Raw genomic sequence first — 12,661 nt, forward strand, 5'->3', positions numbered from 1 at the left:
GCACCCGCGCTGCTCTCCAGAGGAGCCAGCCCCGGCAGCAGGGCAGCGGGTACGCGGCTTACACCAACGGCGACAGCGCCCATCCCCGCCGCATCGAGCCGCAGGCTTTGCGCGGGCAGAGTACGAAGCTCCCGCCCCGAACTGACGCCCTTACCCCGGCAAAAGTTTCAGCCGTCGGTGTGCGGGGCCGGCCCCAAGACGCGCCCGCGTTGCCCCGCTTTCCCTCCCGACAGCCGCTCGCCCTCCCCCGGCGCCGCTGCGAGGCCCAGCGCGTACCCGCCGTGGGGCCCTGCGGGACGAGTGGGTTGCCCCCCCACGCACACACCCCCCGCCGGCGGGAGGGGCGGGCAGGGCGCTGCGCGGCCGCACCAGGCGCTGCCGCCCCCCGGCGAGCGGCGAGTCCCCTCCCCGCGCCGCGCCCTGCGCCCGGCCCGGCGGCGGGAGGGAGGGAAGGAGGGGGCGCCCCGTCCTGCCCCGTGGCAGTTGCCGCCGGGGACGGGGGCGCACGGCCGCCATGTGAGAGAAACGGGGGCCGCGGCGGAGCCCGCCCCCGGGGCGGCGGGGCTGGAGCGGCTGGCCGCCGCGCCGCGCTGCAGGCTTTGCAGGTCCGCGGAGGCGGCGGGCGGGCAGCAAGAAGCCGGCGCCGGCCGGCCGGCCGCGGCCCCGCCATGGGAGCCGGACGGGGGGCGAGGCTCGCCGCCCCGAGCCGCCGGCGGGGCTGAGCCCGGCTCCAGCGCAGGTAGGGAGGCGCCGGCCGGGCCGGGCCACGGGGGAGGCCGCCGGGCTGGGGAAGGGGCTGGCCCCGGCTGCCCCCCCGGGAGGGGGTCGGGCGGCGCTGCCCGGCCCGCCGCAAAGTTTGGGCAGGCGGCGCGGCGCCCCGGCTCCCCCGCGGCGGCCGGGCAGCGTGTGGCGGGCGGAGCGCGCTGCCCCGCGGTGCCGCCGCCCCCGCCGGGCCGCCGGTGAGGGCCGGGGGAGGCGGGCGGGCGGGCAGAGAGGGAGGCTTTTAAATGGCTTCGAGGAGCGGTACCTCGGAGGTGGGGCCGTGCCGGGAGGCTGGAGCGCCTTTGCTTATCGCGGCCGGAACAGTGTACGTATTTGGGCTTGGTTTTTTCCGATTTATTGTGCAGTGTTTTAAGGACAGGAGCCGGGAGCGTTGCTGAACTCCTGGAGGACGTGGGTTAAATGAGCCTCTGCCGCGGAAACTCTTAACGGCTCTGCCTTGCCTTTAAAACGCTGGGAGAAGGAGGTGGTGTGTGCTTGCTTAGGTAGTTCGGAAGAGAGATAGTTTGGCTCTGCTCGCTGTAATGTGCTTGTTTTTGGTTGCCTTTAACAGAAATGTGCTCACTGGTGGGTATTTAAAAGAAAAACAAAACCAAAACCAACAGCACACTTCAGACTGAATAAGAGGTTAATGAAAATCATCGTGCATGCAGTCAGCGAATAGGACTCAATTGGGTGGTTTCTGTTCCGGACTCTGCTGTGTTTTGGGGAGCTCCATTTCATTCAGCGTGCGTCCGTCCTCTTCACGTGTTGTCATTTGGAAGGAAAGATAACCCCCAAATGTTCGGGTTTGTGCATGCACCTGCCTTTGCAAACCGTAACTCCCCGGAGTTCTGCGTGGTGCTCTCACGGAGCCGAAGACGCCCGGTCCGTGTCCAGAGCCCTGCTATTTATAAGACTTGGCAGAGCGGGGGAGGAGGGATGCAGCACCAGGCTGTTGTTTGCCTTTTGCATAAACTACCGAGACAGGTTGCATATTGTTTGAGATGTTGCATCGGTGGAGGCGGGCGGGGGGGGGGGGAGAAGTGCAGAAGCTGAAGTGTTCCTAATCCTTCTCTTCCTAGAGACTGTGGATCTGTGAAGCGCTTCCCTCCGATGTGAATGCAGTGTCCCCTGTGGGATGCAGTAGGTGATGCCCAGCTCTACTGCAATGGCAATTGGAGCTCTCTCTAGTTCTCTTCTCGTAACCTGCTGCCTCATGGTTGCCCTCTGTAGCTCCACCATACCTGTACAAAAACTGGCCAAGGCTCAAGACAAACAGGAGATAAAGGCGAGCCAGGAAAAGAGGGATCACACGTCTACAAGGGACAGCCAGACAGGCCCGGGGAAAATGAATGAGATCGGCAGGAGCGGGAGGGAGGAGGGTAGCAGGGACTGGAAGAGCAAAGGAAACAGGAACTACTCGAACAAGGAGTCTTGGACTAAGCAAAAGCAGGCTTGGAACAGCCAGGGGACGAGCAGTAAATCCGGGAGCATTCAAGTGCAAGAGCAAAGGGACGCCGCTCCCGAGGAACCTCAGGTGGCTGAAGATTCGCCTCTCCCAGAAGCTGTTGCGAGCGTCAGTCCCGAGCCTCCGGAGGAGTACGCCTATCCGGACTACCGCGGGAAAGGCTGCGTGGACGAGAGCGGCTTCGTCTACGCCATTGGCGAGAAGTTTGCGCCGGGCCCCTCTGCCTGCCCCTGCCTCTGCACTGAAGAGGGCCCGCTGTGCATCCAGCCCGAGTGCCCCAGGCTCCACCCTCGCTGCGTCCATGTGGACACCACGCAGTGCTGCCCGCAGTGCAAGGAGAGGAAGAACTACTGCGAGTTTCGAGGGAAAACCTACCAGACCCTAGAGGAGTTCATGGTAAGGGCTGGAGCCAAAGTAATTTTGTGGGTCCTTCTGTCATTTAAAGGGGCGTTACGGTCTTCAAGTGCTTTCTCAGAGGGCGTTCTGGGTCTCCCCCTCCCCTTTTCATTTCTGTGTTGATACTACTTCTGCAGTGCTGTAAAATATTCTCCTTAAACATGACCTTTCTTGCTCTGTGATACTGTAACATTTTTGAATGAGGGGCTGATCTTTATTAATTCCTTTGGTATTTACAGTAAAAAATGCTACTTGAAAGGATGCTACTTGGGTGATGATGTGGATTTTGTGAGTTTCCAGCATTACATTTCCTTCCTTATTTAACTGTTAACTGTGAAACTTCTACCATGCAGGGATCGAGCAGGGTTTTGTGGGCTGACTTCTATTCCTAGTAATCAGTCTGTTTTCATACCTTTTTCTGAACAGTCATCTCTCTTTTCCTTTTTTTGCTGTTTAAACTGTGCTGCCAGGATTGCGTAATGTTTGCTTTCTGAGAATGACTATGGGCCTTCTTTTTAATAAGACCATGGTTTGCAGTCTGAATTACAGTGATACCTAAACAAGGGACTTGGGAGAGCTTTATGTTTAGGGAAATCCTTTTAGAGTAGGGCCTTTTTACTGTGCCAGGTTATTATCATTGAAAATGCAACTTATTACAGTGCACTGAAAAGTTTTGGAGTTGAGGCCAATTCCCTGGTTGCTTACCTTGCCATTTTCCCTTTAGTATTTTATTGTGGGTGAGATCTGCAAGCAGGCTCTAAGAATTTACTTGCAAATGACTGTTAGGTACAGGGCTGGTTCAAAACACATTTCTGAACACACCTGAGATTTTTGAGCTGAATGTGCTGAGAGGAGCATGAAATCCAGTTCAGGGTTCTGGCAGCTGGAGCCCCTCTCAGGAGAGAGAAAAACCAAATGTAATTGTGAAGGCTGTAAATAAGTTGCCACCCCTGCTCTCTGTGGTGTTTGTGTGTTCTTGGAAACTTAACTTCGATTCATAATGTCTTTCCACATTCTTCAACTTCTTGAAAAATGAACAAATAAATAAAGGAGCAGAATTACTCTCTGTCGAATAAATCACAGTGTTTCCCCTTGTTCTCTTTAGGCAGTAATGTGTAGCTCATCAGTGATTTTTCAAAGCATGGCAGAAAGCATATCATCCTCCCTTTTTCCATGTCACCCTCAAGGACTGCGTTCAGCTTCAGGGTGGCAGCTTTCTATTTTAAGAGGGAGAAGGCACTTTTAATAGCGGCTAGCTGGTGTGACCTTTTTGGAGATGGATTGTGAGATCCTTCCTTTTCCAGAGAAGTTAATTCTGAGGGGTGGCCAAAACAGTGATGCTTCCACACACGGTGTCTCTGTAGGTCTCCGTATCAAAGTTTTAAAGGCTTCTCCCCCGCACTCTTCTAAGGAGTTGCATTTCTTTGTATTTTTATAGTGGTGCCGTATTAGTGGCTGTAAAGCAAGCCTAAAATACCTTATTGTGTTAAGCGTGTATTGAGGGGATAAAACCGTAGTGCTCCCTGTTACATTTGAACATGGCTGGCAGGCTTGGTAAAAAGGGACTGCTGAATGGTGACATTTACAGAAACGTTCTGAAAAGACTTTGGCTTTCAGCTTTCTTCTTAACCCTGTTCAGCCTTCAGCCCTTGTGTTGATACCTTCCTGTAATGAAACATCGGTTCCCTTACTGCTTTGTGTTGGCCAGCTTTGGAAGTACGAGTGAGAAGGGATGCCTGCTCGGGATGCGCAAGGAAAGTTGCCGATGCAGTTAGGCAGTGGAACTGGAGCCTGTTTATCTTGGCGTGTGAGGACATTGGTTTTTTAGTTGGGCTTCAATGTTCGTTCCAATATTGTGAGCACAAAACTGTAAAGGCAGCTGTTTGCCCGTGCCACTGCAATCAGTGGAGAGGTCTGGCGAGGTAGGGTACAGATGTAGTCAGATTGCTGCTGCTCAGTGGAAGCAATTGCAAATGCAAGGAATTGCACATGGTTTCAAAGGGCGTTTTACAAGTTTAAAGTTGATGCTGTTAGAGAGGTTACTAATATGCTGTCTCTTGATTAACATCAGAGGAGTTATAAATGGATAACAATCTGATTTTTCACTGTCTGCACCTACTTTTTATGGCAAAGAGTACCAGACGTCACTGAAGGAAGAAAAAGGTGACTTCCTAACTTTTAAGTGACATTACCTGTGCAAACATTTATGTATATATGTGTAAATATGCATGCAAGTTTGGGAGTTTGCTTATATAAAATTCATATATGGCTTGGCATGGCAAAAAATTGCCCCGACTGGAGCCAGTGCTAACTCAGAAGCTGAGTGTGCCAGGGAATGGGAGGTTTGATGCATTTCGTCTTTCATTCACAGTCCTTCCTGCCGGCTTTGCTTGTGTGTGTATATGCACGTGTTTTTCTCTTTTCAAAAAGGACAACATGGATGTCGACACAAAACACAACACAGGTGTGGGGGAAGGATGAGGTCTCATAAAGCTGTTTCCATCAGCACCACTCTACTCTCCTGTGGGTATCATGAGGCAGGATGGCAGAGGGATCACAGCATCCATACGAGTGCAACTGGGAGCAGAAGCCTTAGTTGGTGAAATGCGATGAGGATAAAATTCTGCACTGGAACTGGAGATTGCTGAGCATGTGCTCCACTAGATGTTTTTCAGTCTTACAGTAAGATTTGAAAATGCAGGCTGACTTGCAAAGTAATGGCCTTCCAAGGACCATAAATTGTCTTCAGAAGTGTAACATGGTTTGGGAAAGACCTACATTTTTTGAAACTTGTTGCTTTGTGTGTTTTGTTTAGAATTTCTTGGCTACCAAAATTTGTATTTATTCATGAATAACTTGGAAATCTGGAAGTCAACAAACCCAAATGGATTTTGAAACATCTGTGGTATTTGAAGGCATAGAGAAGTAAAAAGAAGGCTGATGTGTTTATTCTTGTCAGCCTAACCCCATTCATGTTCTCCTGAGTTGTGTAAGTAGTAAGGTAATATTAATAAAAATTCCAGCACAATAGCAAATCAGTTTGGGATTATGATTGATTTTTTTTTTTTTTAAACTTAGATGTTTTCAAGGCTCAAGGAACCAAGTGTAGGTTATATGTTGGGTTTTTTTTTTCAAATTAAGATTTTTTGTTGGTTTGGTTTGTTTTTTAATTGAAGTTTGGCATCTGGAAAGGTGGAGGAGAAAGCTCAAATTACTTTGGACCAGAACTTCAATGAGTGCAAATGATTTGTCACTTCTTAGTTATGACAATTTACACTAAGTTGCTGGATAAACCTACTACCCCTACTAAGCTATGGTTTTCTTCATGCCTCACTTAGTGGGAAATCTACCTGTTTACACAATGGCGTGTTTGCTTTTTTACAACATCTGCAACTCCATTTATACATCTGCTCATAAACTTCCCTTTAAACAATTCTAAAGAAGTTATTTTTGTTGCCATCTGTACTCTATTTTCTACAGGTTTTATGGCTGCCTGGTGAATACTTAAGACTTCTGTGCCTCTCGTTGTCTTCCTGCAGTTTTTGCATGGGCAGAACTACTGCTTCTGTAGAGTTAATAGCTTCATCTGTAGACCGCAGAGGCTGGTATCATTAGTCTTCGGAGAGAGGTTGATAGGTTGTATTGTTTCCAGTCCAGCCTGGTTATGTCAGATGTGCTAAGCTGAGTGCTGCTGGGCTGGTCGTTTCCCAGATGAACAAGTGGGATGCTCGTTGCATTGACTGCCACTAGGAACTGCACTGCAGGTAATGCGCTTACGTTGTAGGCGTAGAGGAGTGGAAATGTAGGACCAAATGTGTCTTTTCATTCTGATTTATTTAGCTGTTGTTATATATACGCACTTATTGTGCCTCTCTCTCTCTCTACTGATGATTATGTCTCCAAGTATTAAGCTACCATTAAGATGCGGAAAGAAGTGGGGGTTTTCTACAGTTCCTGCTACATCCTGATGATGTATGAGAAGCAATGCACTCCCATTTAGTCCAAAGCTGAACAGATAAAGGGTGGCACTAATACCATTTTAGCAGCCACTGTGGTTCACTTACATGCCTGAAAAGAGCCTTCTAGAAATAAGCACATGGAGACCTTCCTTAACTCTGCTACCATTACTCATATTGGTGGGTTGTACAGATGGCAGTACTTCTTAAAGGTGTACTATAGTTATTCCCCAGAAATCCCATGATCTATTACACAGGAAGGGTATTCATGACTGCAGTATCAGATTAAGTGTACTCCATTCATGAAAGATGTATTCTTCAAGTGTATGTGCTGTATAGGATGGAAATGCATTATTCTGAATCATCATTATTAGATAAAGATTAGATTAATTTTGTTTCTCATTCGATAGTATTTTCAGTGCTTCATTAAATGGCTTCTTGTTCTAGGAATTTTAGGCTTCTGTCAAATTTGGAATTCTAGTAAACAACCTACTTAATTAGAATATGTTTAAATTTTACAGATGAGGCATTTTAGGAGTAACATCTGTGTGCTGTCTTGTTTCCTGATTATCATCAGATACTCTAGTTTTTACATCACTTCTAATATTGAATGGCGCAGCTACTAAGTGGAGTCCTGGGAGAGGGAATATCTGTTGTTGTAGTTACTGGTCTCATTGAACTGTGATCATTGGCAAATTTGCATCTTTTTCAAATGATGGCAAAAAATGTTGAAACCAATTGAAAGCTATAGGTTTGCCTTGTTGAGCCTGATCCTTGGAATGGAGTTCTAGTAGCATTCATCAAGTAGGATTAATTAAAAAAAAAAAAAAAATCCTTCCCAAACAGCATGTTTTCATAACTTAGTAAGTATTGTTTCTGGATATAACTCCAGAGGGAAAGATTCTTACTATTGACTTGCAGGTAGTTAGGAGCTCAGGTTTGCTGACACTCAAAATTTCACATGCGGTTCGAGTGATTATCTGGAATACCTGAGCCTCTCGACTCTGAACACTGTATCAGAAATCTCCTCATCTGCTGAGACTCCAGCTCTGCAAGTGAACGTGGCAGTTTATAAACAATTACAGGACAAAGTTATTGTCCCAAAGCCTGCAATAAAAATCTGCAGTACTGGGCTGTCAGCCTCCTTGCAGCATTTTGTAAATGTATGGTGTGGTGTTATCCTGGGTAGAGTGTAAAGCAAAGAGAAAACTGGAAGCGAGTAGCTGGCAAAGGAAGCCTGAAGTAAATAATAGTAATAAAAGCAGAAAGCAACACAACAAGAGACCCTATTTAGGCTTTGTAGGCAGAGAGGATGGCGTGAAAAGGTACGTGAGTGCATAAGCAAACAACAGCCCTGGCAGGTGGAAAGAGAAGTGGCATGGATGAGCATTTAGTTGGAGATGGTGCTGTGCAAGCATCAGCATGTTTGAACTTTGGAAACGAGAAGGATGTGAAAGAGGCAAGCAAGCAGAGAATGGATTTGAGGAAAAATGTGATGGGCTGCCCAAGGAGTAGGGAGAAGAAACCAGATGATCTGCAAGTTAGACATCTGGATGATTGTTCGCAAAGAATAATTTGTTTTAGATTTAAGGTTACTCTGCTTTTATTGGAGAAATGCAACAGGTGGTTGTTTGGCATCGACTGGAATCTGGAATGAAAAAAGGATCTAAAAAAATGACCTCATCCTTAAGTAAACCTAGAATCTGCACAGATTGTGGATTTAGAGGATCACTGGTAATAACATTCAGCTGCATTTTCATCCTGCGCTCTGAGCATGGATGCCAGTGTGGTTTTGTTGGAGTACAGCAATGAGATTTACAGTATACCATTTATTGCTCTTTAGCACCCTTGCTTCCCTCTACCTCCAGCTCCTCGTGTGGTACGAGGACATCAGTGATGCAGTGTGCAGCACCTGGTCAGGAACGTGACAGCTGGAATTGTACATGTGGCAAATGCAGACATTTTAAAGTCCATTTTTTCCTGAATAGGGCCTTGATGCTGTTTTGTTTGGAATTAATTTCATTGAAGTAGGTCATTCAAGTAATTATCTCATGGTACTCCTATTCTGTAGAGTTCTTCAAAACCAGTAACATTTCAGTAGGTAAAAAGGATGACCTGTATTTTGCTTCACCCCTTTCTTTGAATTGCCATTTCTTTTCAGAAAGTTACAAGCATTACAAGAATGGTCCAGATACAATTAACCTGTGGGAAATACCTGAATTCAAAGGATGTTTTTTTCCTGACTTCTCTTTGAAAATTATAATTTCCAATAAAATGCAGCTTCCTGCTACCAAAAAGCTTTCAAACCTGGAAAAGTTGCAATAAGGATTTCCATTAAAAGAAGTTTCACATTGTGTTTAGCAAAATTTTTCTTCTTTAGATACAATATTTTTTGCTAAACTACTTTTTGAACCTCTAATAGAATTAAACAAGATTTTATCTAAATTATGAACTTAATTTGCTGGAAGTTCATTAGAAATGTGGTAGGGAAATTTTGGTTTACTTGTGTTAAAAGTCTGAAGTGTTCTTGTTCCCAAGATCCCTTTGGCTTTCCCATTTGGGGCACAGGTTCAGAGCAGAACCTGTGGGTTTTTTTTTTTTTTTCCTGCTGCGGTTCTGTAATTTTGCAGGAGCCCAGCTTCACTCCCTGCATTATTCAGACCACAAAAAGCATTTTTTTAAAGGGGGAAGGAAAAAGAGGTGAAGGAAAGAACAATGCAGATGGGAAGGTAGGCATTGCACACTTCAGGAGGGCATTAAGTGAAAGAGTTAAAAAATGACTGGATTTGTGTTTCAGGTTTCTCCATGTGAGAAGTGTCGTTGTGAAGCCAATGGTGAAGTGCTGTGCACTGTCTCGGCTTGTCCCCAGACGGAGTGCGTGGATCCGGTGTATGAGCCCGATCAGTGCTGTCCTATCTGCAAAAATGGTAAGTGGCAGCTGTAAAACTAGAAGGAGGCTTCTGTCAGAGAGAGCCACATTGCTGTGTTCTGGTTTTGAAAAATAATTCCAATATTTTCTTTTTTCCCCGAATGGAAATGGAGAAGAGTTTTCTGTGGGTGGTGTCTTCCCAGTGTGAGGAGCCACATCTTCCCTTGGCTGGGATGGACTCGATTGTGACCCACAGGGATTTTTGACACCCAGGAGACAATTAGGGTGTTAATACCAGATATTCATGTGGCTTCTGAATACAAATTTTGCATGAACTCATTGTGGATATGTTTTATATAGGCACACAAAACAGAACTCAGGCTCTTCATGTTATCCACCTTTTAACGTGAGCAGTAAAAGTTACTTTTGTTCTCCCTTCTTATTTGTTCCCCTTTCAGAGATTCTTCTCTCCTTTTTTTTTTTCCTGAGGCAAATCAAATGTACCTTATTGAGCTCATTTAATTTTCATAACTAAATGAATTAAACTCCCAAGTTTAATTGAATATTTTTCGTAACTAAATTAGACAGAAAGTCTCTCTACTCCCAGCAAGGGCTTGCATTAGATCAAAGTCTTGGTCTATTTAGAGGAAAAAATTACATGACACACTAGCTCATCACTTATAAAGAAGAAATGATAATTTATTAATAGAAATGAAAGCTGCAAAATCTCAAATGAAATTATATTTAAAATGAAAAAAGATATTTAGAAATATTCAGATAATTTGCAGCCATATATTATTTCTCTAGAATAGGTGGGTTCCATTACATTAGCTAAAACAAACTGATTAAAATTGTGGAAAAGCTAGGGGAGGGGAGAGTGTACAGCATATGCTTTCCGCAAATTCAACAGTAGATGATAAGGGATAGTTAATTGCATTGGAGGAGTTTCATTTGTATGGGTATAAAAGTAATTGCTTCACATCCCTTAATTGGTTGTTACAACCCTGAAGGAATTTGTTCTCGGCTGTACAGCTTAAGGGCACTCTGCTTATGGAGAAGAGGACAGGCATTTTTTGAGGCATTAAGGGACAGTTCCTGAAAAAGGCTGAATTTGGGAGCTGGTGGTATGATAGCTAGCCGGTCCGGAGGACCCTTTAGCACTTGTTTGATGGCAAGAGCCTTCTGACACGCTCAGGGCTTTTTGTGCGCACCGCGCTCTGCGGCAGTTCCCTGGGTCGGGGTGACTCTTGGCAGGCAAAAGGTCTGTTTTCAGTATCGGGGATGGAGTTACAAGCATAATGCATGAAGTCTGCGTAGTCTTTCCCACTGAATTTCTCCAGCGGTGTTAATGCTGTTTGGAGCTGGATTGACTTTCCATTGGTGCACGTTCTCCCACAAGCACCAACATAATGCACTGCGGTGGCCATCTCCGAGCAGTGGCTTGCCTTTGGATTAAGGTGGTACGGCAGTACGGGGCTTGGCTTGGCTGTTCGCGTAGATCCCCTGACATGTTTCCCAGAAATGGGGCCCGTTTAAAAAAATCGTACAAAAACATGCCTTAGTTGTGAGGAGGCTGCCCTCTCTGAGTGCTAAAGCTGAATTACCCGAGTTCTGCCTGCAAGAAGAGTGCGGTCTTGTTCCTCAGCGTCTGAATCCCCAATATTAATGGCATATTCCTTGGGTATACCCACCAGCTGGCATCCCTGACCCAGTTTCAGACCAAGGTGACCAGAGCTGACTGTTTCCAGTGAGCTGTACTGTCACTTCTCTGCATGTCAGAGAACCAAGGGGGCTTTCCTTCTTAGCTTTTAGACAAGGGAAAAAGCCATTAATAATAACAACAAAACCAAGATGGTTCAGAAGAAGCTCGACTTTTCTGGTTCAGCAGCTTCGGTACAGTATCACAAAGAAAATTCTGAGGAATCCTCTCCGTCTGGGGAGTGCGTTTAAAAAAAAATATCAGGCTGTTTGCTTTCAGAGCTTATTTTAAAGCATGGGACACGTTTGCAAGGAATTTCAGTGAATTGCTGAATGTTTTTAATTAGATTGGAGCAAAAACCTGCCGAGCAGGAAAGCCTAGCCTGCCTTGTCCCCTCATTTTCAAGCGTACTGGAACAAACGCGCTGTGAATGTGAGTCGGGGAAACAATCATCGCGTTGTGCTTCAGGGTTGATCATTGCAGCGATGACATCAGCAACATCATGTTAGTGACCCAAAAGAGCTTGGGTGATGTACAGGGAGCTCAGCCGCATAACCTGAGTGGGGGGAAAGGTGGAGCCGTGGAAGGCGTGTAAGTGGGGTGACTGCTGTCATGCTCTGCATCCCGCCCTCGGTAGAGCAAGAAGGGCTGTGAGGTGAAGTTTGGGTTCTCTACATTTACTAACATCGATGTGTTAAAAATGCACAAAATCCAACTCAGATTTCCCTCCCTTTCCTGGCACTTCATAACATATAAGACTTTCCCAGCTTGCCTAGCCTGTGGATTGCTGGCGGTGAACCAACAGAGTCAGGGCTAAGCAACTACATCCATCACTGGGAAGACCACATACAAATGCCTAATTACGAATTATGGAGGAAATCTAGCGAAAGCCTGCCATTATTAGAAATGAATGAATTCACGTCTCTTGGCAGGTGTGAGACACTGTGCGTTATCCCTTGTGGGAGGGAGCGGGTGTAGTTGACTTCCCCAGCCTGATTCCACAAAAGTGCTGGCAGCCCCTCAGATGAGGGACGGGTAGGTAACTGCCCATCAGGCTTGCACAATTGTGCGCATATATATAGGTACAGACTTACTTCGAATGTAAGAAGTAGTGAATGGAAAACTTGCAGAGCGAAGAACAGTCTTATGTGTAGGATTTAATGATCTTCTATATCTCATCCTGACTTTCAAGAAGGGGCCTAGGTACTTCCATAGCTGAAGATGTTATTTTCTTCCTTGTGGGCAGGGACAGGGAGTAATTTAAAGAAGTGTCTGCTCTGAAAAGTGGTCTATAGGAGGGATAAAAGGTGACGCCTCACTGAGAAAATCTTGGGGTGAGGGGAATTTTCCTGCTTTTTATGTCTCAAGTCACTACAGCTAAGGGAGCTGTTTTGTTTCTTATATACATGCCCTGCAAAGAAGCAGGGTGGGGACAGAAGGGAATGGCGGAGAGGCTTTCTTCATGTGTGGGTTGACATGTTGAACTTCATGCTTTCGGTAACCAACAGCAG

At 46.3% G+C, this 12,661-nt stretch overlaps 1 protein-coding gene across 1 annotated transcript in view; it reads left to right on the forward strand.

Annotated features, from left to right (window-relative positions):
• Positions 1–425: 425 nt before the first annotated feature.
• The window catches only part of VWC2 (von Willebrand factor C domain containing 2), a 60,634-nt gene continuing 48,398 nt past the window's right edge, over positions 426–12,661 (forward strand). The window contains exons 1-3 of the mRNA XM_075495652.1: positions 426–739; positions 1,845–2,626; positions 9,380–9,509. Of these exons, the coding sequence (XP_075351767.1) occupies positions 1,913–2,626; positions 9,380–9,509 (844 nt within the window). The 5' untranslated portion in view covers positions 426–739; positions 1,845–1,912. The remainder of the gene's footprint in view (positions 740–1,844; positions 2,627–9,379; positions 9,510–12,661) is intronic.

This window comes from Mycteria americana, chromosome 2 (genome assembly GCF_035582795.1).
Source record: "Mycteria americana isolate JAX WOST 10 ecotype Jacksonville Zoo and Gardens chromosome 2, USCA_MyAme_1.0, whole genome shotgun sequence".
NCBI classification, from domain to species: Eukaryota; Metazoa; Chordata; class Aves; order Ciconiiformes; family Ciconiidae; genus Mycteria; species Mycteria americana.